This window comes from Bufo gargarizans, chromosome 3, assembly GCF_014858855.1.
Source record: "Bufo gargarizans isolate SCDJY-AF-19 chromosome 3, ASM1485885v1, whole genome shotgun sequence".
Taxonomy (NCBI): domain Eukaryota; kingdom Metazoa; phylum Chordata; class Amphibia; order Anura; family Bufonidae; genus Bufo; species Bufo gargarizans.
This window is the reverse complement of record NC_058082.1, coordinates 442,208,606-442,233,212: the sequence shown is the minus strand read 5'-3', so window position 1 is coordinate 442,233,212 and position 24,607 is coordinate 442,208,606. Positions and strand designations below refer to the sequence as shown.

The window sequence follows — 24,607 nt, the reverse complement described above, 5'->3', positions numbered from 1 at the left end:
TTTTGTTTGAATAATCTAAAATGAGATTAAATACAAACATGCACAAACTAAAGCCTACCATACACATAAGACAATGATTGAATGCATTGTGGCCTATCAGTTGTCCACAGGATCATCCGTTTGAAATGTCCCACAAGCAATGTGTCAGACAAAACTGGATGACAAGACAAAAGCCAAAAATATTAGATTTCTGTAGTACCCATTTAGATAAATCAGACAGCGGCAGATATTTCTACAACAAATCTCTAAATACACCCTATGCTTTACATATGTATCATTTCTTAATAATATTTCAGTAGTAGTTTGTGCTCCAGAGCTGCTCTTCTGGGACAGGGTGGTTCAACCATAGTCAGTAATTTTAGAGGCTATAGAGAGCTGAATTTGGTCCCCCAGCTTGCATAGAAATATGGAAGAATTTTTCCTCCATATCCTCTCTCTGCCTGTCTTGCACATGATACTTTCACAGTAACACCAGGCCTTTCGTATCTACCTGGGTGAACATCTAAAAAGAAGGGCATTCCTGCACTCAGGTAGTGCGATGTCCATGCTGTGCAGTTTTTCATTTGGTGCACCTTGGATCTACAAGAAAATGTCATTGATAAGATGGAAATGCACTTTATTGAGCTAATTAAAGACGCCCCTTATACTCTTGTGTCTCCTATTAGAAAGATTAGCATATAATGTCCATAAAACAAACTTTTCTTTTAAAGTTGACTTTTGCATTTCGCTTTTCAAAACCATGAGAAATTCCAGTATGCTCAAACATAGCGCTATCCAGTGCCCAGCAGACTTCTTAAAGAAACAGCAGCACCTTCTGCAAACAAAATGTGATGCAAAGCAGAAACCTATTTGGACATGGTTGAGCTGCATGTATGTTCATTAACACATTCTTTGGTGGAGGAGTGTGTAAATCATCGCTGTCCACAGGCACACCCATTGAATGGGATGATATGTCAGTTTACAGTTTGCGCTGACTTCATTGCTCAAGTATTATACAGAATGATACCAAAGCAATCTACTTAGAAGACACAGGCTTAGTTCAGGGGGATCTTTAAAGTTCTAAGTTACCCATTGTTGGACAAGCGGATCCATTAGTGATTAAAGTAACATATGTACCTTAAATATAGGTTTCCTGCTTGAATTTCATGAGATCAATACGCAATTGAAAGGTATTGCTCCTTTTTTTTCCCAGGGAATTTCTTAGATTCATAAAGGCAGTACATATCTTAGACCTCAATATCTTACTTACCTGGTCTGCCATAGTGATAGGGGTTATTCCTTACCAAAGAGTATTTCATGACACCTAATCATGCTGCATGGTAATCTATATAAATAATATCTAACATAAGTAACATATGTTTACATAGATGATGTAGTTGTCCATATGCTCTAATAGGGTATATGGGTGTTAAAGAGAGACCCCCCGCCAGTAATCTCCTATATCAGCCAGAATGGAGAGCTGACCCTGAAGGCTGTCGTGGTATACTAAATTTCCACAGCATTTTATAGTTATATAGTATCGGCATTATTAAAGTCATTGCTTATGTTACAGTATGTTGAGGACTGCACCATTGATTATGTCCTATTCTCAGATAAAAAATATCAGAATTGTTTGTTGCATTTCTGGTAAAAAAGAAAGAAAGAAAAAATCTAAATTCCACAATTACCAGATTTTTATCAATGCTGAATATTTTTAAACATCCTATTTTGGCTATGGTTTATTTCAAATACTCTTTTGTTTTCCACACTGCCCAGTACAATGCCATCTACTATTTACCAGATCCAGAAATATTTTATTAGTTGCTACTTTCGAACTAAATTCAATCTGGGATCTGAATTAGTTGTTGAGAATGAGCAGGACTGTTAAGAAAGAAGGGTATGTTACCTGTAAACACGGCTGCCTGTTGTGGCCTGTCTCTTTATGATCCACCGTTTTCTACTGTTTTGTGTTCACTTGTTACAAAAATGAGACAAAAGGTCATCTCTGCTAACTGCAGCTCCAAAAGTAGTACAAGTGACATACCTAAACAGTAATAGGATATGTAAATATTTGGATAAAGTTTCAGAATGGTGTAAGGGTCGAAGCCAGCATTTTCGATTTTTGTACTTCAAAATTGGCTTGTCCAGGCTTTTAAAAAATGTGTTTAACAGCACAAAAGTTAATAAAAAAAAAAAACTGCATTCGCCTGCAGGGGCAGACTGGGTATTTACAGTGGCCCAGGTCCAAATTGGCAGGGCTAACATAAGTAATCAGGGACAATAGAAGTAGATGGGGCCATTAGTACCGTAGTGCAGTACAAAATACTGCCCCAGCCCCTAATACCATAAGGGAGCATAAAATATTGATGGCCCGGCCTCAGTATTCCATTGGATCTCTATTCTGAGGAAGGTTATACGGTTGCATGCAAGAAAGCACCTGCAGCTGCCAGTACCTGATGCGCCTTGCGCTAATTAATGCTGAGAGCACTGGATCATTATGTACCTGGCCAGCAGTCTTGAGGAGGGGTTGGGTGGCCCCCTAGGCATTGGCTCATGAAATTTCCCTGTGAGGTTGATGGCCAGTCTGCTCGCCTGTTCGATCCCTCTCCACTCTCCACTACTCGAGTGGTTCCCACCAGTCTATGCTTACTTCCCTGCAGCCATACATGCAAATAACCACTGCAGCCAGTCATTGGGCTAAGTGGTATTGTGCCATGCTTGCATCTCTGCCAAGGCCAGCAATTGGCTGCAGCAGTCATGTACATATACAGGAGATCAGCGATATATTAATAAGCTTTGTAATAGACAGGTAAAAGCTATTATAAATATATTTCTCATGTAGTCAGTTGGACTCCCCACATCCCACAGGATTCTAGAGATCTCTTTCATGATATGCCTTTTTAACTGCTAAGTTTGTAAGTAGAAAAAAACTGCACAAGGTCTAGCTTTCAAGCCTTGACCAAATATCTCCCAAAATTCAAAATGCAAATAGACTGATCCCCTGAGTGGGACCAAAGGGAATAAAACTTAACATTTAATCATAGATACTTTAGAATAAGTGGCACAAAAAGGACAATCACAAAAACACATAAATAGACAAGCCCGAGTGGGCTAAAGACAAGAGCACAGTATATATCAGTGTAGAAGAGGAACGTTCTCACCCAAGATGAACTTGATGGATGGATGGATGGATGGATGGGTCTATTCAGACGGTGCCAAGGCAAAAATGCATGGTGGGAATCCTCCAATTCTTTCAGATGGTGGTCACTGGAAACTATGCATAATAAGAATCGTACAAAGGGTTGCCGGATGATAGGCATGGTCAGGAACAGAATCCCTAATGAAACCCTGAGGTAAGGGAAGGGGCTAGTAGACCCTGCCTACCTATATAGAGTGCTTGCCCCGCAAGTAGCGACCCCGTCCGGATACCTATCCCTGGTGGGGGCCGGTATCCCTAGTGTACCCTAAATGAGTCCCGACATGTCACGTTTCATTTGACAAAAAAATCATCTGGGGAAGTGAAAATTAAAGGGTGACAGGCAAGAGAGCGCCTGTAGTTATAGCAACACAGGTAGCCAGGTGGGCTAAAAATGTGTTACATTTAAAGCCAAACAGGCTACAGGCTAGGAGCTAGGCCGTTCATGCCAAGATGCCTTAAAAACTGACAAAAAATCGACCAGTGGGAGCAATTAGGCTCAGAGTACGGTGGCCAGGCCAGTGAGACCTGACAACACACTTGTAGTCACAGATAGAGCTCCGATGCTTGCGTGCCAGTTTTTAAGCATCAAGTTCATCTTGGGTGAGAACGTTCCTCTTCTACACTGATATATACTGTGCTCTTGTCTTTGGCCCACTCGGGCTTGTCTATTTATGTGTTTTTGTGATTGTCCTTTTTGTGCCACTTATTCTAAAGTATCTATGATTAAATTTTAAGTTTTATTCCCTTTGGTCCCACTCAGGGGATCAGTCCATTTGCATTAAGTTTGTAAGTATAATAAATGTTTTATTGTGATATAACACTATTGGAGGACAGTGTCTCCTGTCCTATTATATGGCGTTTAGAGGCAAGGACCTTGTGTGATTTCCAGTGGCTATAGTGATACTGTTTGTTCTTAAATACTGGATTGGAGATTCTAGAACGAGACAGGTCTTTTCTCTCCTTGGATTTTTGAGCTATCCATGAGCTGCACTAATCTATTGTGATTATATGTGGATTACGAAGTATTTCCTGCTTCAAGGATTCAGATTTATATACCGATGTTGCCGAGATAAAATTGACTCTGATAACACACAACACAGTGTTATCTTGATTATCTTGACAAAAAACATTGAAATCCATTGAAAAGTTAGTTATCTTTTTCTTGCCATTCTTTACTTAATGCGTTAACCATCAAGTTTAGCTTGGCTGCATCTGTACATAACCATGATGGACAAGATAGCTGCTATGATGCCCTTGGAGAAAGAGAAAGAAGAATGATGATCCTGTCATCTGTACTATTGGGTAAACATTTCAGGGGCCACTACCGAGAGGAAATGTATTTTTAACAAGCAAGAGGGTAGGAAATTGACCCAAGGGTCATGGAGATGCCATGGTGGGAAAAACAAACATGTACTTGTCCTGGACAGCATAACCCAGCACTAGGGGCGAATTTGAACATTGCTATGGTGTCCACTTACTTTTATGCATGCAAATGGTTGGAACATACAATGTGTAACAGTATTGCTCACCTCAATCACACAGCTTCCTGGCTACTCTGGTTAGTAATCTAAGGAACCAAATATTGTTCATCCTTTAAAGCCTAGAGAAGCATTTAGTCTCTGCTTCTGGGGGTCCTTAGTGTAGTTGCTAACAGGAGGAAGAGCCTTATGAACATCTTATTCTACCCTAGTTACTAAAATTAAAGGGTTAACCAACACCAATTGTTGACTGTTGGATAACCCCTTTAAATGTGCTCCATTTAATTAGCAGCAACTTTTCTCAACCCAAATGTTGTATAGGTAAACAGGGACATGGTCTTCTACTCACATTTTCTTTAAGTTTTACTAAGCAGTGTCTAAACAAAATTAGCCATTCTATATCCCAGAATAGTGTTGGTAAAGTATGTAAAGTAAATTATTTTTATTTCATTTTTATTGAAGATTCACAACTTCTTCACGCATAATATTGGGTAAAATACCCTCCTTACAGTGTCAAACCCTTGTACAATGCATAGTTCATTAGTACAAGCTCATTGACAATGTATTACAGAATGTATAGCAGTGACAAAGCAATTGTTGTTGCCAAAATAGAGTCAATAAACAACGTTTGATATGATTGTCTCCTGGTCTGACCCATACATCATACTATAAGTGCGTATCACAGTTGAAATTTAGTCACATACCTAGCCATGAACCAAACAAAGGTGACAGCCAAAGCAGCAATGTCAGGCATATCTGGCCACGGGCCCCACATGCTTTCATATTTCCTTTCAGACCTTCTCTTAGTGTTACATAGATCTCCATATGCCATAGCAAGTTCACTTTATATATACATTCTATTAAAGATGGTTGATAAGTGTCTCTACAATGAAACACAATTTTTTCTGATGTTCATAACGAGACCAAGCTACTGCCACCTTAAGCAGTTCCATCAATGCCCGCACAGACACATAGCCCAACAAGCATACACTTGGACTACGCTCAATTGAAATATCATATACTTTATATGATATAATTTACTTTAAACAAAAAGGAGAGCAGTTCCACATTGTTTTTTAGTAGTGGGCTGTGCTATAGCAGACCATTTTTTTTAATGATAATGAGATGTACACATATGCACATTTACTACACACACTCACTCATACTGGCAAGCACACACGTGTGATCACTACATACAAACAGTCATATTTAGATATTTATTTATTATACTCACTTATATAGCACTGTTATATTCTGCAGCACTTAACAGACATTAGCATCAAGCTGTCCCCAGTGGGGCTAACAATCTAAGTTCCCTATCAGTGTGGTAGGAAACCTGAGTACCCAGAGGAAACCCACGCAAACATGGGGAGAACATACAAACTTTATGCAGATGTTGTCATTGGTCAGATTCGAACCCAGGACCCCGGTGGTGCAATGCACCAGTGCTAACCACTGAGCCACCATGCTGCCCATACAGTACATGTATGCAATCTGCAAAATATGAAAACGAATAAAAAAAAACACAGTATACTGCTGACCATAATTCCTGATACCCTAGGGACCCACACTCAGGTGCCTAGTGGAAAATCCAGCCATGACTGGTGGCACAAAAAGGTGGAGAGTAACAACAAACAAAGCCAAAGATCAGTTATGGAGGACAGCAAGAAAAAAGTCACAGCCAAATCAGAATCAAAACTTGTGGACTGGGACCGAGCTGGTTAGGTCGATACAGCATATTAGCTCTATGATTATCATGGTTCCTCAGGTGACTGACGTCAGGAAATCAAGGAGATTGGCAGAGCGTGGAGGACTCTAACAGCCTCCTTGATTTCTCTTGATTCAGTGTTGATAGGGTAATGACCACTTCCCTTTTATCAGCTGTTGCTCAGTGATCATCACTTCTATTCTTTATAGTCTGACCCCACTCTTCTGATTATGCAGTAGATAGCTTAATTTGGGTTTGGCTGAGCTGGTGTGAGTTTGTCTCTGGTGTTCCTGCTCATCCATCTCTACAGAAGTTAAGTGTCACATTTGTTTGTGTTTGTTATATTGCTTGTTGTTTGTATCTGGGCCTGAGACAGAGACTTACATTCGTCCATCTGGGGAGGAAAGGGTTGTCTCTGGTCCTAACCTTTTCCAGGGCCTTATAGGGATATAAAAGCCTAGGTATCCTGCATATGAATATTCCTACCTTCAAGGTTTATTAATATTGATAGATAGTTAGGGCTCGGATTAGGGTTGTCTAGGAGGTGACCTGTTTCGTCCCTAGTTTCAAGGCCCAGTTACTGTTCCCCTTCCCTCCTGTGTTTAGTGTGGAGTTTCCCCCCCCCACACTGATCGTGACAATTATTGGTTCAGTGACCAAACCTCCTGATTTGCCAATCAGCCAGACTCCTTGATTGACGAATCAACTGAACCATCTGACTGGATGGACATCAGCACCATCTCAGCATTTACCACCCAACAATCTCATCAGCACTGCCAGGAGAAAAAGATGGCAGATGACCGAGCCAGACACCAATAAAGTGCAGTATGTTACACACAGGATTGGAGAACCAACACTCTTTTGCATTGTTACTGCACAGCTTCATCATAATATGCATAAATACCTCAATGATTCAGCATACTATGACTTTCCTCAGTACCATTCAGTTTTCTAACCAATTTGAAGGGGTCTTTATGGTTTTAATGAAAATATGAAAGGTTAAGTAGCTGGAAACCATGAATCAAAATTACAGCAACATACCAACAAACCCCCCTGAGGTTTATATGCTAGTAAATTATATTCTGCTGACTAAAAACATGTTGTTGCGTGATCTCCAAAGGAGTCTACTTGACAGAATCCTAATTAAAATAGTCTTACCACATTGTTTCTTCAGTGCTGTACCTAATCTTGACAGGTAGCTTTGACACCCTCATGTTTCTCGTTTATAGTTTTTTTTCACAACTCTTTAAATGCTCTGTAATTTAAAAAGCCATCAAATACCAGACACCATGTCCAGAAGAGCCCTGGAATTTTTCCCCCTGATTTTTTTGGTGGATTTATGGTACATTTGAGATCTGTGATTCCTGAATATGTTCTTCGGTAAGAGATAAGAGGCAGCCAGTTGGTAAATCTCTGAGGCAGGAGACAGAGCTTTCATAACAGCTGCATGTTATTAAATCCCAAAGTATAGCAATATTTAGTATGATCACATACCCAAATATAAGCACAGTATAATTTTTTATATTACGTACATAATGCTATCTGTCATGTAATTAGATGATAATCAGTGTCTATACAGAAGTTGATGAGTGCACACATTAGGTCTCTAGAATGAGGTCCTATGGATGACTCTAAATTCATGTGGAAAAATGTTTGCCAGGTTCCATTGGATGGTGTAGGTTTTAAGAGGAAAATGTATCAGTAATATAGCCAAGTGAACTGCATGATATGGCTGCAGATGGAGTATAGAGTCACATGAAGTTAATGGAGCCTCTGTGCATTCAATTTGTTTTTTTCACCATTGTCTTAAGATGGTCATAGGTAGCTTGATAAACAGCAAAAACATCCACCCAAAATGGCATTAAAATGGTCATTTATGAGGTAGTTATCTCAAAGATTATGGTCAGTATCCATGACAGAGACTGTGACTGACACAGCATCTGCTGCATGGTCAAGACGTTAGTTTTTCAGTAAATCACGTTGGATTTGTGGTTAGTATTGTTGCTTTACAGAACTGGGGTCCTGGTTTTGACTCCGACCAAGGGCAACTTCTGCATTGAGTTTGTATATTCTCCCCGTATTTGCGTTCCTACAGAGGTTGTGTAGTGGGTTTATATTGATGAGATATAGCCAGGATAGGCTATATATCCAACTCCCAGCACCACCGATGATCAGCTGAAGAGTAATCGGTACTCGTTCAAGCGCTGGTTTCTCTTTAAAATTAGAGGTATGTCTCTCGCTTGCAGTGCTGGTGTCTCGTTTGCAGTGGTGGCATTGTGTAATTACAAGTGCTCGTACCATTCCTCTTCTAATAACTGATCAGCATTGGTGCCGAGAGTCATGCCCCCTACCGATCTGACATTGATGACCTATCTTGGGGTAGACAATCATTAGAAACCCACTGCACAATTCCTTTAATTTGGAATTTAGATTGCGAACCCTAATGGGGACAATGACTGATGTAAGTGATGGCAATCTCTGTATAACAAAATTCACAAGAATGCAGCACTCCCAATCCTCTATTAAATGGCTCTACTGAATGTTACCAACCAGGATAGATCCCTCGCAGTATAAAAATCTGGTAAAGTAGTGGGAGCAACAGCACAAAGACTTCAGTTGACAAGAAAAATCCTCCTGTTTTACTCACCCTATATATACACACCCAACGTTTCGGCTCAACACTGAGCGTTTCTCAAGACTATTGAGCCGAAACATCATATGTGCACAAGTGGTGATTTAACTAGCAGGATTTTTCTTGTTAAAGTGAATGTGTCATCAGAAAATTACCGAATCCTCCATTTACTGTAAGTGATTGTCAAAGCTTATGTGTTCTTTTCTTGTACAATGACCCCTGCACAGGTCACAGAGCAGGCCTAGAAAACTCTCCATATAAGTCAATGAGGTCCCCTCCTGACCATTGTGTCCACGGCCCATGTGGCTGCTGTAATGCAATTTTTTTAATGCTGTGTAAATAAACAGTTCAGGCAAGATGGCAGCCCCCATAGTTATGTTCAGGAAGTAAAATTTAAAAAAATCTACAATCATAAAAAAAAAAAAGATTTGAAAAAAGGAGCTGTGTTACTATCTGGTTTTAACTGGCAGATAAAAATTTTGGTGACACATTTCCTTTAATCGAAGTCTGTGTGCTGTTGCCCTTACTACTCACAATCTCTGTACAATGTAATGGAGTATGTAAGTGGCTATTTTACAGTAAATCTTATGTTCATAGTCAAAAGGAAATGTATTTGGATGAACAGCTATCTAAAGTGTATGACCTACTTTACTTACTGACTCCTCAGTTTTTCATTGTTCCAGGCCAGTCCATTCTTGTGATCTTTACCATAACACACAATGTATATCGGTTTGTTGGTTATGTTTATTCAACAAATCCAAGTCCAGTGAAACCTCTTTCAGATGACCACCAACAAAAAATTGTCATTTAAAGTGGTGATCCTCCCAAAGAACACAAATAGTATGCAGAGGACATAAGGAGATTGGAAATCAGTCACAGAAAAATCAGGTCTAGATGGACATTAGTCTTCTCATAGAGGTGGTCTTTCGGTGAGGTTTCACTGTACATTGTTTTTAATAATACATTCTTTGAAAAATGCAACATCAATTTTTCTGTATAATTTGGGGTATTTTTACTGACCCATATAATATGTACCTAAAAGTAACTTGTGTTTTTTTTTTTTTGTTTTGTTTTTTCAAGGTAGCCGAGAAGCAGCTTTTGTCTATGCAATTTCTTATGCTGGCGTGGTGTATGCAATTACCCGTGCTTGCAGTCAAGGAGAACTAAAATCATGCAGCTGTGACCCAAAAAAGAGAGGGCGCTTCAAGGATGAAAGAGGGGAGTTTGACTGGGGAGGCTGCAGTGACAACATTGACTTTGGAATTGAATTTGCTAAGGATTTTGTGGATGCCAAGGAAAGAAAAGTTAGGGATGCCCGGGCTCTGATGAATTTGCACAATAATCGCTGTGGTAGAATGGTGAGTTGCTCTGAGACTTAGAAAGGTGTACATGACAATTATGAAATGAATGCTTTATGGAGAGCATAAGGTACAACTATGATCATATCATCAAAAGCCTTGCATAAGTATAAAACCAAAAAGTCCCTCAAGCTAATTTCTCTCAGTTGTCAAAAAATGGAAAGACAGTAAATGTCTCCCCCCCCCCCCCCTCCTTTTTCCAGATGTCCCCAGATCTGGGCATAACGTCTTTTTCAGCTATTAATACTATTTGGAAAGAGCCCACTGGAGGTTGAGACAGACATGCAGTATTTAGTGCAGTAAATACATTTCCATGCTGGGTAATTTATGATCTTCTAGGACAAAGAGAATAAATAGTTATGGTTTCAAAGGGACTCATAAGATAACATCTGAAGAGGAGAGGAAACATTAATCTGCCAGATTTTCTAGACCCATAATGTAGCATCATCTGTAAATTGAATATTTTAGATTCTTCTCTGTTTTGAGAAGTTTTATTGCTTTGTCAACCCTTATGTCACAAACTACTTTTGGACAGAAAAGAAGCATATTATGGTAATAAGGTCATATATTACAGGTGGACAACTATTAAGAAGCTCAGATTGAGCAGTTTACGACATGGTTGGAGGCATCATCAAATTTGGATGTTTGTTTAATAATATGCCCCTCAGTAAAAAGATCCATATTTCTAAGAGAGCTTACAAAAATAAGCTCTGTTGCCTGACCCAATTTTATTAGTTACAGCCCACTAGGTACCATGAATCATAGTAAAATAGTGATTGTAAAAGCTTATGTGTATAGTAAGTGCTTATAGACCTTTATGTTTACGTGATGTTCCAATCTAATTCCAGTCTTCTGTCTAACAGGCAGTAAAACGTTTCATGAAGCTTGAATGTAAGTGTCATGGGGTCAGTGGATCATGTACATTAAGGACTTGTTGGAAGGCCATGTCAGATTTTCGAAAAACAGGGGACTATCTTAGAAGGAAATACAATGGAGCAATCCAGGTTACTATGAATCAAGATGGGACTGGCTTCACTGTGGCAAATCAGAACTTTAGAAAACCTACCAAAAAGGACCTTGTATACTTTGAGAATTCTCCCGATTATTGTGTGATGGACAAGTCTGCAGGTAAGATTCATTTGTCTTATCTTGGTAGAGAAACATTTAGCTAAAGTGCTGTAAATGCCCTTAGGCTTCCTGCAGTTCCAGTCAGAAGAACGCTAGCAAAAATCATCACTTTGTTTGATCTTCTGGCAGCCAAAACATGATGTAATCAGATGCTTCCTCTTGGTTAAAAGTCATCAGGGGAAAGATGTTTTGATATTTCAGATCTCTATCATCCAATGAAACTTCACATTATCATTTTGTAAATATGTTAAATTAGTTCTCTTTAAACAAGTTACCTGCCACGAACAATCTTTCTTTGATGGTTGAGAGAGTACTTCACAAGTTATTACAGCACAAATGTATGTATTTAGGTGGGCATGGTGTTTTTTGTGATGAGTTGCTAAAATATGAAAATGAACCTTTTTAAAAATGAGGATTAATCTTTGTTCATACCTTTTGTTGTTACCAAACATCTTTTACAACCGGAAACATGTTGTGGTAATACTTAGCTTGTGATAGACTATGCTTACAGTCTGTTCTTTCTTCATTGTAAAGCACCCCTCATGGAGCTATAAACTTTCACAAAGGTAAACACTAATTCCCATCTCCTTTGTAGTCTCCAAAAACAGGTTAGTGCTAGCAAATAATAATTTCCAATGAGTGATGCCAGAACCAATAGATAGATGAGTAGTAGCGGTCAAGGCCAATAGAGAAACATGGTCAAGAAACAATCCAAGTTAATCTAAATACCAAACAAAAGCACCTTCACAATACACCAAAAATCTTTTTTATTCAGGCAAGGAAGGATTGTGCAGGTTTAAATGCATAATGAGAAATCTATCACACCCAAACTCTAACTGAAGGATCCTTGCAATTTCAATGGGATCCAGCACCAGTCTCATGAGGCCAGCCTGATTTTCTACTGAACACAGTTAGGGGAAACAGTGTATTAAAATGGCCATAAACTTCAATAGCTGATCCAGAAAGTTGAATCCAACAAGCTTGGAGAATCGACATACATTTTTCAGTATTGAGATCCATCATAGGATCTCAATTACGGAGAAAAAAAGCTTCTGTTTTGTCCCCATTCATTTCAATGAGGACAAAACGTAACTGAACAGAATGGAAGGCTCCAAAATGCATTCCGTTCCATTTGGTTGCATTCCCATACCGGCGAGCAAACCCCAGCATGCTGCAGTTTTCTTTCCGTCCTGGGATGAGGAGCAAAACGGTTCCGGCATGACCCACAATGCAAATCAATGGGAATCGATCCGTTTTCTCAAACACAATATAAAACGGATCCGTCCCCCATTGACTTTCAATAGTGTTCATGATGGATCCGTCATTGCTATTAGGGATGAGCGAATTGATGCATAATAACTTCAGAAATCGATTTGTACTGTAACGATTTGTACTGTAAAAAAAAATCAAAGGTCACACTTGGAACCGAACCCGAGATGGGAAATGTTTTTTTACAGCATAAATCAATTTCTGAAGTTTTTATGCGAAGTCTTGCGAGACTTCGCAAAATAACTTCTTCGGCTCATCGGAGCCAATACATTCTAATACTGTACGGAGCGCTCGCTCCGTACAGTACTGAAATAAAGTTCTATGCAAATCGACTTCGGATGTTTCATCCCAAGTCGATTCGCTCATGCCTAATTGCTATGATAAAGATAATACAACCGGATCCGTTCATAACGGATGCAGATGGTTGTATTATCAGTAACTGAAGAGGTTTTGCTGATCCCTGCTGGGTCAGGCAAAACGCAAGTGTGAAAGTAGCTTGAATGAAGAGCCAAAGGATAAGCACGATCAGGAAATAAGAATGGGCTATCTGGCAGTTAGTTCTGGTAGTTATTGACTAGATGGTGACCCAGTTGATAAATATAACACTGGTGACGATAACAAAGGTAAAGAAAAATTACAAGGAAGAGCACAAAAGAAAATCAACCTGACAACCAACTAATGTTCAAGGTCAGTGTTTATGGTAGATGCCTTCATCATCAAGTTTATGGACTCATCTGCTCCTGCCATGTACAATACCAGGACTAGGGTGAGACTAGGGTACAATGAACTACATTATATATAAATTCATTATTCATACATTTAAAAAAGACTTTTTTTTGAAATCCTAAAATTAACCTAACAAAAATAATCAGCATGTTGCCATAGATTTAGGAATAATCTTTATTAAAGGGGGTTGTATCACTTGAGCAAGTGGCATTTATCATGTAGGCAAAGTTAATACAAGGTACTTACTAATGTATTGTGATATTGTGTCCATATTGCTTCCTTTGCTGGCTTTATTCATTTTCCCATCACATTATACACTGCTTGTTTCCAGGTGTTGTGACCACCCTGCAATCCAGCAGTGATGGCCATGATTGCACAGTAAAGCACTGGCATTTCTGGTGGCCGGGAACTCGCATTGGCACACATGTGCAGCTGGTCCCGGTATCTGCTCTGGAGTGGTTGCCAAAACCACTGGAAACGAGCAGTGTATAATGTGATGGAAAAATGAATCAAGCCAGTAAAGGAGGCAATATGGACAATCACAATACTAACTTTGCCTACATAATAAATGCCACTTGCTCAAGTGAGATGACTCCATTAAAGCTATGTACACTTATATGAAACATCTGTGGCTTACAGTAGGGTTACCATGACCCATTCTAAAATATCTTTGTGATCACCCAGTGATTGACAAGAGAAGTAGCCATGTAGAGATGTAGTCATACAAGTAGAATTTCCAACATACAAAGGAATGTATCAGATCCCCAGTGACACATGCAGGGTCTGAAGATGGGCATATGCTTTACTGACTCTTGTGCCAGTTCTAGTTTGAAAATCACACTAAGCTGCAGATCAAGGATAACTTAAGGATATACTATATTTTATATATTTTACTATAATCGAAGAGTATTAAACAGCTGATAGGTGGGGGTGACGGGAGTCAGACCCCCCATGGATCAGATATTGATGACCTATCCTGAGGATAGGTCATCGATATGTACTGGCTGCACAGTCCCCTTAACCGTTGCTGGTAAAACAGCCCTTAAAATAATTTATTTCATTTTGCTAATAAGTTAAAAAGGCTAATTTTACTTAGATAAAGGAACACTCCAAGAAAATATGCCTAGTTCAAGGCCAGAAAGGGTGGCGTATGACACAGGCAGGGCTGCCAACTATCTGGATTTTTGCATACAGTTCATAAAAAAATAAGCAAACAGATGGGTTTTTGATCTTTTTAAGATGTAGGTAAATCTTAAGCAATTATTTTTAGTTTTCAGTATGTTCTTCTTTCAGTCAGGATGAGGCAAGGTGGTTAAAGCAATAACTATAATAAATTAATTAATAAAATAATGCATATTAAACCTGTCCGTGTGCACAGGATCTGTCACTCCAAACAGTCCATCAAAAGCACACAGACACACATTGGACATGGAATGTCCATCATGTATCTTCTTATTCAAATATACTAGATTCATAAAAGGCAGTAGTCACCCAAAGTGTCATATCCAGTCTATTAAGGACTCAGCTGTTACTTTCTGGTATCCGCAGACTCGGCAGCAGGTGTTCGTCACGGAGGTGGATGGAGCATGCGCCACGCTACCGGTGGCGTTTCGGAAGACTCCAAAGCATACGTGTTCGAACCTTCACCAATCTTAAATAGTGTCATTAATAAATCATTAACAATGGCAAGACCAACATAGGTACATATATATATATATATATATATATACAAACCGGATTCCCAAAAAGTTGGGACACTATACAAATCGTGAATAAAAACTGAATGCAATGTGTGGAGGTGCCAACTTCTAATATTTTATTCAGAATAGAACATAAATCACAGAACAAAAGTTTAAACTGAGAAAATGTACCATTTTAAGGGAAAAATATGTTGAATCAGAATTTCATGGTGTCAACAAATCCCCAAAAAGTTGGGACAAGGCCATTTTCACCACTGTGTGGCATCTCCCCTTCTTCTTACAACACTCAACAGACGTCTGGGGACCGAGGAGACCAGTTTCTCAAGTTTAGAAATAGGAATGCTCTCCCATTCTTGTCTAATACAGGCCTCTAACTGTTCAATCGTCTTGGGCCTTCTTTGTTGCACCTTCCTCTTTATGATGCAGCAAATGTTCTCTATAGGTGAAAGATCTGGACTGCAGACTGGCCATTTCAGTACCCGGATCCTTCTCCTACACAGCCATGATGTTGTGATTGATGCAGAATGTGGTCTGGCATTATCTTGTTGAAAAATGCAGGGTCTTCCCTGAAAGAGATGACGTCTGGATGGGAGCATATGTTGTTCTAGAACCTGAATATATTTGTCTGCATTGATGGTGCCTTTCCAGACATGCAAACTGCCCATGCTTCACGCACTCATGCAACCCCATACCATCAGAGATGCAGGCTTCTGAACTGAGCGTTGATAACAACTTGGGTTGTCCTTTGTCCTCTTTGGTCCGGATGACATGGCGTCCCAGATTTCCAAAAAGAACTTCGAATCGTGACTCGTCTGACCACAGAACAGTCTTCCATTTTGCCACACACCATTTTAAATGATCCCTGGCCCAGTGAAAACGCCTGAGCTTGTGGATCTTGCTTAGAAATGGCTTCTTCTTTGCACTGTAGAGTTTCAGCTGGCAACGGCGGATGGCACGGTGGATTGTGTTCACTGACAATGGTTTCTGGAAGTATTCCTGAGCCCATTCTGTGATTTCCTTTACAGTAGCATTCCTGTTTGTGGTGCAGTGTCGTTTAAGGGCCCGGAGATCACAGGCATCCAGTATGGTTTTACGGCCTTGACCCTTACGCACAGAGATTGTTCCAGATTCTCTGAATCTTCGGATGATGTTATGCACAGTTGATGATGATAGATGCAAAGTCTTTGCAATTTTTCGCTGGGTAACACCTTTCTGATATTGCTCCACTATCTTTCTGCGCAACATTGTGGGAATTGGTGATCCTCTACCCATCTTGGCTTCTGAGAGACACTGCCACTCTGAGAAGCTCTTTTTATACCCAATCATGTTGCCAATTGACCTAATTAGTGTTAATTGGTCTTCCAGCTCTTCGTTATGCTCAAATTTACTTTTTCCAGCCTCTTATTGCTACTTGCCCCAACTTTTTTGGGATTTGTTGACACCGTGAAAATTTTAATCAACATTTACTCGGATTAAACGTTTGATCTGTCATCTACGTTCTATTACAAATAAAATATTGACATTTGCTATCTCCACATCATTGCATTCAGTTTTTATTCACAATTTGTTTAGTGTCCCAACTTTTTTGGAATCCGGTTTGTGTATATATATATATATATACACAGTAACAACATATATTATAATAGTTAATATATAATAGTTTACTATACTATCAATTTTTCTAATATTCCAAATGACTGTCTTACATCTACTCCACTAGCATGGGGCACCAAAACCTGGACCTGATATTCTAAACTACACTACAGGAAACTGCACAATTCATTCAATCCATTAGAACTTTTACTTTCTAGCATAAAAATCCAAAAAGTTTCTCTCTGAAGCTATTTTAATTGAACCTGAAGGACATCTAATCCCTCTATCTCTTGTGTACGAACATTCGGGACACAAGGAAGAGTTACACAAAGACTCTTCTTTGACCAATGAACTCATCAAGATTTTGACAACATTGCTTGATTTGGTTTTTACTAAGAATTATTTCCTTTTTGGGTCAGATTACTACCTGCAGATACAGGGCTCTTCCATGTGGGCCTCTGTGGCCCCAAGTTATGAAAATATAATCATGTCAGCATTTGAGTCACAGTATGTGTGGAAATGTGAATTTGAACAGCTATTCAAGGGTTGGTTGCGATTTGTGGACAATGTTTTTGTCCTGTGGATGGGCAGTCAAGAAGAATTGCTGGGATTCGTACCATATTTGAATGGTTGTAATTTTTTTATACCGTTTGCTGTGGAATACATTTGGTTTGTATACGTTATTTTGATGTTGAATTGATAAAACAGGATAATGTATTGGTTACTAATCTTTATTCCAAATCTAATGAGAGAAATAATTTGTTTAACTATGATAGCTATCATGCCCCTCAGCGAATTTTAGGATACCCAAAGGGCAGTTTGTAAGAGTTAAGGCTACTTTCACACTCGCGTTTTGTCTTTCCGTTTGTGAGATCCGTTCAGAGCTCTCATGTGGTCCAAAACGGATCAGTTTTGCCTTAATGCATTCTGAATGGAAAAGGATCCGCTCAGAACACATCAGTTTGCCTCCATTCAGTCACCATTCCGCTCTGGAGGCGGACACCGTAACACTGCGTGCAGTGTTTTGCTGTCCACCTGCTGGCACACAATGTAAGTCAATGGGGACGGATCAGTTTTCTTTGACACAATAGAAAACGGATCCGTCCCCCACTGACTTTCAATGGTGTCCAAGACTGATCCGTCATGGCTATAGAAGACATAATACAATCGGATCCATTCATGAAGGAAGCATGCAGTTGTATTATTGTAATGGAAGCGTTTTTGCAGATCCATAATGGATCCGCAAAAAAAGACTAGTGTGAAAGTAGTCTAAAAGGATTTGTGGCACCAATAAAGAATACTTTAAATGAAAATAAAAAATTATAACAATTGTAGAGAAATTGCTGCACTCCAGTGTTGTGATGCAATTACAGTATTGTTTTATTGTACAAGGTTACTGTATCAACATTCCTGATTTAGACATGTATATGCATATAATCAAAAAAAGTCCACAATATGAGAATATGAGTAACCGGATGTTCCGGTCCACCAGGACCTTCCCCAGAGGCAAAATCTGAGACCTTTTGTGGCAAAACAGGTGTAGAACGTTAGTAAATGAAACCAAATGTATAAACATCGCCTGAGTCGTTTCTTACGAGGTGTATCCTTGTATAATTCGGACAAGCCTTCCACTCAATCTATATCAGTCAACTCTAGATAACTGATGACTGTCTCCTTAGTCAGAGAAAATGATAAACTGGATAAACTTGTTGACAGGGAAAGGTTTAAATGCAATAGTGAAGCTCCACATTCGAGAATTCTTGCCAAAGAGAACATTTTTCAAATCATCTTGGAAGTAGCACATGCCCTAAAGGAACATTGCTGAGTAGTTTCAATGGGCGTTTAATCCTTTCACTCTTCCAGTTGCTGGAGGGAGATGGAGAAGGCCACACAGAGAAAGATGAAAAGGAGTTTATTACCAAAGAATGCATGTCCTTTAGCCTTGACGTGCGGTAGATGGAGAGCAAGCCCTGGAGATGTCAAATCCATACTTGGAGATATGTCACTGACAGGGCTGTAACGTTGCGGCTTCCAAGAATTAAGAAGAATCTCTTGGTATCTGAGCAAGGGTGGATATCAATGTTATAGGAGGCGAACATTTTGTAGGCTATGATTCATTAATCAGTACCAGACAGTAGGTTGTCAGATGTATGGACTTCCCTGCTGGTATAAAGCTGATCAATCAGGCTTAAAACCAGGAATGTAACAAGGACCTATAGGGCCCTATAGCAAAACTTATCAGTAGCATAAATATAAGAATCTTATGATTATGTTGGTTTTCAAAATGCACACAGTGATGTTACAATAGTGGGTTAACATATACAGTTATAGCACAAGCGTAATGTTCACAATGGTGTCAGGAATAAGGCAGTGATATCACAATAGTATGATAATACACACGGTAATGTACAGAAATGAATTAGTAATGTCACAGCACAGAAATCATGCAAAAAGTAAAGCGTTCTTTCATTGTCCAAATACTTACCAAATTGCACATATGTCTGAGTGTAGATGCCCCCCTTAGATATTGGGGCCCCATAGGTGCTGCTATGCATACTACCCTGGTAGTCAGGCCCTTGCCTCATATTTTCTGTTGAGTTGACTATGTTAGCAAAGGGATTGGCCCTAAGCTTTGCTAGAATAAACTGTACAATGTGATGAATCAGTGTTGTCATATGCTGGATTATGTGAAAACATGCAACCTCAGGTTTCGGAACGCTGCTACTGCATGGAGACATATAGCACTCACCCCGAGACAGTACCCACTCTCGGGTCAAAAAAGACAGGACAAAGACCTAACCACGTGCCACAGATCTTGTGCCATTGTCTCACATGATGTTATTCAGCATGATAGTATATTTTACTAGTATGTACTACAGAGTATATTATTATGAAAAGAGCAAAATTAAGGTGTAGAAGCCGAGGCCTAAAAAGCTGAAATTCACTATTTCGCTATTGTCATTAAAAGGGCTAAAAAGGGTTACTGATTTCCAAAATCATGTATATTCCTATGATTTTAGAGGAACTGCTTGCTGTACATTAGTAAATCAAAGGACTATAATGTTGATGATCAGATCAGTGGGGGTCCAGCTACTGGCAACCCCACCAAACGGCTTTTTGAATGGATGGCTGTGCTCCAAAACACACACCAGAACAGAGAAGATGTGTACACTGGGTAGTGGCTGTGAATGATCCTGACACTACTCTACCTCTGCAAGGAAGGACTGCACAGAGGACTAAATAGGGCAATCTCAGAGGGAACTGTCCTACCTACAGTCACTTCATAACTCTTTTCAGGGGTCTTAATATTCTTGCCTGTCCAGCTTCCAGAAACCACAATGTGCGAAGGCTCCGTTCCCGAGTTAAACTTTATCTGAATATGCAAATCACGTGTTTGGTGTAACAAAGGCATCACCTTTGCTCTCGTTGCACCCAAACTCCGCTCCTTTCTGTGGCCAGCCCACTGTTAATTAAAGGGAGGGGCTGGCCACAGAAAGGAGTGGAGTTTAGGTGCAACAAGAGCAATGGTGACCTCTAATGTGCACATTAGAAAAATGTATCATAACTCAGGAACAGAGCCTCGGATACATTTTTTTTAAAAACGCAGTGTTTTTATCACCTGAACCACAGCTTTGTGTCTGTGCAACCAGTTTGATAGGGAGGTCGCTGGTGACAGATTACCTTTAAAATGCTCTAAGGTACCTTGTATCCTGTGACTGTAGAGCATCTCCAGGCCATCTGATAATATGTTAATGCCAATGGTACCACATAAGCAGTAACAGCTTGTGGGAAGGCATAACAACAGAGAATGTAGCGTGGGAAAGGAAAAAGCCTACATTTTTCTATGGTTTAAAAGCGAATAGTAGTAGAGTGAGAATCGATGTGCAGTGTCATGATCAGGGGCGTACATAGAAATCATTGGGCCCCATAGCAAGAATCTGAATTAGGCCCCCCTAACTCCGCCCACTACCCACCCCTGGCCCATCCCACCACCTTCCCTGGCTCCTCCCATGCCACACCCCTGTTGTATTCCTACTGACCCAGAGAATGAAGGGCATAGGTCAGTTTTGGCGCAAAGGGAATGCTGTGGGAACAAAACCCCTAAAACGGTGGGGAAATTTAGTTTTTTTTTCAAACTCCACCCCATTTAGAATTTTTTTGCCTGCTTCCCACTACATTGTATGCCATATTAAAGTACAACTTCTACCGCAAAAAAATAAGCCCTCATACATTTATGTGAACTGAGAAATTAAAAAGTTATGGCTCAAGAAAGATAGGGAAGAAAAAAGAAAATGCAAACACGAAAAAAACTGGTATCCTAAGGATTAAAGGGGCTATCTAACCCCTATTATGCACCCCAAAATGCCCAGGCACTGCATACATATAATACTTATGCCTGGTGAGGGGGTGCAGCCAATAGCAGGCCGCGTCAGAAATGAGCCTCCCTTGCATCACCCGCGATGCTAGGGAGGCTCGTTCCCATCGTGGCCTGCTATTGACTGCCCCCACGTCGCTGGATGTTTTCATCTGCGTGATGGGAGGGAGGCAGTGGCGGCTGTGCAGGCATCAGGAGCAATGAGGGTGCCGGGGAATGAGGTAAGTAAGGTGCCCGGGCATTTTGGGGGGGCTTAACTCCTTGCTGCTAATGCTGAGTGTGCACATAGCCACCAATCATATCCCCTACCCAGGTGAATGATGTGCTGGGGGGGCCTGTAGGCTCATAGACTCATGAGTGTGCTTTGGAGGAGTAGGAGGAAAGCACACTGTCCTTCTGAGTTTTCTATGAGCCTACAGGGCCCCCCCCCCCCAAAAAAAAAACTAAAAACCCACTGCACTGCTTGCTGTTGCCCTCCCCCCATCAAAAATACCCATATGATATGGGCATTTTTGATGGAGGAGGGCAGCAGCAAGCAGTGGTTTTTTTTTTTGGGGGGGGCGGCCCTGTAGGCTCATAGAGGACTCAGAAGGACAGTCCTTCTGAGTCCTCTATGAGCCTACAGGGCCCCCCTTCAAAAACAAAAACCCCACTGCCGGGAGAACACAAGTGGATGGCCTGCCTTAATACCCCATGACATGAATAAACTGTCTTGTGTAGAGTAGACGTAGGGGGCAGGGCCTTCAATGCACTCACTCCAGTCCCCCTGTGCCACGGGTCCCATAGCAACGGCATGGTCTGCCTATATTGGCGGTATGCCAGTGATCATGGTGGGTGAAAAATGGATTGGAAACTAATGTAATCCATTGTGATGACCCAAAGCCCAGTATGCAGCTAAACTGTAAATGCTAGAGTGACTTCAGACTTGGAATAGATATGATTGTTATGAAAGGTACATATTGTGAATTACATAGTATGAACATTAACTGGGAGCAATGTTAGCATGAAGTTCTTCCTTACTGTGCATAAATTATACAAATTCAGAACAGAATTGGAGACAATGTGCCGCTCACCACTTTATCATCCGTCAAAAAGTAACTGAAAAGATAAGTTCTGCCCTTTCCACAAACTTATGCTGGTCATACACACCAGAAATGGGCAAGTTCAGTCAACCATGGTTGGCAAACTCTATCCTAATGGTTGATGTGAACAGAGATAAGGATCAAGCATGTTAGCTTTCACTGCCTCTTCCATTCACTACACATACATATGTATGGGATGATCAGGAGGGAAGGTTGTTGGCCAAACAAGTTTTCTCACGTGTAGCTGGCCATATCTCATTTATATGGCAAGTTTAACATAAAAGTTGCTACCAGCACACTACATAGAAAGGTCTAAGACTAGGTTCACACTGTCTGGCTATCACATTCAGTGAGGCTACTTGAAATATTCCATGAAGGGTATGTCCAAAATCTAGGCAAGTCTTTACCTACCTCTGCCATAGACTTCTATTCCATGGAGTCATTTTTCAATTTTACAGTTGCAGCTAATATAGTATGTTAACATGTACCCACCAAAAGTATGTCAGTCTATGGGTTCTTTAGACATATCAGGATTCTTTCCTGACATACACTGAACATAGAGTACAAATATAATGTCAGCCAGGGGGGTAGCTATAGGGGGTGCAGAGGTAGCAGTCGCTACCGGGCCCAGGAGCCTGAGGGGCCTAAAGACCCTTGTGCCACATAACCTGATAAATTAATACATCACGAATTGAAATACCTCTTCCTATAACCCATTTTTTTTACTGTAATTTGTTAAGGTAACCAATATTTGAACTTGTTTTTCCTTTTCTAGGTTCTCTGGGCACTGCTGGAAGAGTATGTGACAAGGTCTCCCGTGGGACAGATGGCTGTGAAGTTATGTGTTGTGGTAGGGGCTATGATACCACCCGAGTTACCAGGACAACTAAATGCGAGTGTAAATTCCACTGGTGTTGTGCCGTACGCTGTAAAGAATGTGAGGAAACAGTGGATGTGCATACGTGTAAAGCACCAAAAAGGGCCGAATGGCTTGACCAGACTTGAAACAAGCAAGATTGCTGGTCAAACAAGACATCCCGGGCCCTGTGGGATTCTGGGTATAAGTGTAGTATGGCTGCATGGCTTCTTATTTAAGTAATTCCGCAAGGCACTAAAGACTATACTACCCAGGATGCAGTGTGGACCTTCTGACAAAGGCCAGCTAAGAACCAATTCTTTAGTATGAGAAGTTTGCAATAAAATATATGGTTCTCAAATTGTGATTCCTGGGCAACTAGTGGTACTCACCAAACTGTTGCTTTACAGCTTTCTCCTGCTGTGTGGATTTTATCATTAATGGAGTCTGGTCCCTATATGCAAGTGCTTTTGATCAACGTGCTACAAATATACATACATATATTGATGATAAAAGCAAAATCTAACATACTGCAGAAGCCTTCAAATAATCAAGTATCTGGGAACCCCTGCAGTGACAGGATCAGCGATAGTTCTCTACTTTCAAGATGATGGATACAATTCACTGGATGGATGCAGCTGCACTTATTATGCACACATTGACATTTTTATGGTTAGTGACATCCTCTTGCTTGGATTACGGCAAAGTTAACATCCTTTATGAAGCTGTTTGGAGGACTATGGAGATTTTTCAAAAACTTGTCTTTGATGAACATGTACACAATAAAGATCTCCTGTGTCAACTTCAAGAAAAGTAAAACTAAAGTTAAAAAGGTATAAAAATGGAGGCCAATTCTGGCTATAGAGGACTATGGATGTGACTTTAACAACCTCACTTTGTAAACTTGCTTGTATGATGTGTACGTATACTGCTTTAATATTTTTTTTTTAAAGAATCTATATAAACTTATATTGCAACCATTTTACATGTGTTCTTTGCCCACCAAGGACAGCTTGTAGAACATTTATTTATTCATATACATTATAAAAAAGAACAGAATAAAATATTAGTGATACAGTTGCACTAGACGTTATTTGTTCATTAACAGCAATGGGCACTCTGGCCATACAGTGGTGACCATTATTCGCAAGTGTGTGCAAATGTGGCCATATGGTCTTTATTTAATATGATATCTGGCAAAATGCATAGAATTTAATGGGTGATGACTTTTCATGAGGCTCTCCAGTTTCCGTGAGTTAAAAGGATATGCCACCAATGTTCAATAGGTGCTGGTCCTATTTCTAGAATGGGGCCCCTAAAGAGAACTAGGTTGCACCATGCAAGCACGGCAACCCTATATTCACCTCTATTGGAGTGCAGAAAATAGCGCCAGCTCAACTATTTCTGGAACTTCCAAAGAGGTGAATTGAGAAGCAGTGCCCTCCCCACACACTACTAAGGGAGTTCCGGAAATAAGCAATCACGCTCGCTCAGCTCTTTTCTGAATTCCCATAGAAGTAAATG

General features: G+C 40.2%; 1 protein-coding gene across 1 annotated transcript in view; it reads left to right on the top strand.

Moving 5' to 3' along the window:
• WNT2B (Wnt family member 2B) overlaps window positions 1-24,289 on the top strand; it is a 60,043-nt gene extending 35,754 nt beyond the window's left edge. Inside the window, exons 3-5 of the mRNA XM_044286479.1 lie at window positions 10,077-10,354; window positions 11,218-11,482; window positions 23,003-24,289. Of these exons, the coding sequence (XP_044142414.1) occupies window positions 10,077-10,354; window positions 11,218-11,482; window positions 23,003-23,232 (773 nt within the window). The 3' untranslated portion in view covers window positions 23,233-24,289. The remainder of the gene's footprint in view (window positions 1-10,076; window positions 10,355-11,217; window positions 11,483-23,002) is intronic.
• The last annotated feature ends 318 nt before the right edge of the window (window positions 24,290-24,607 follow it).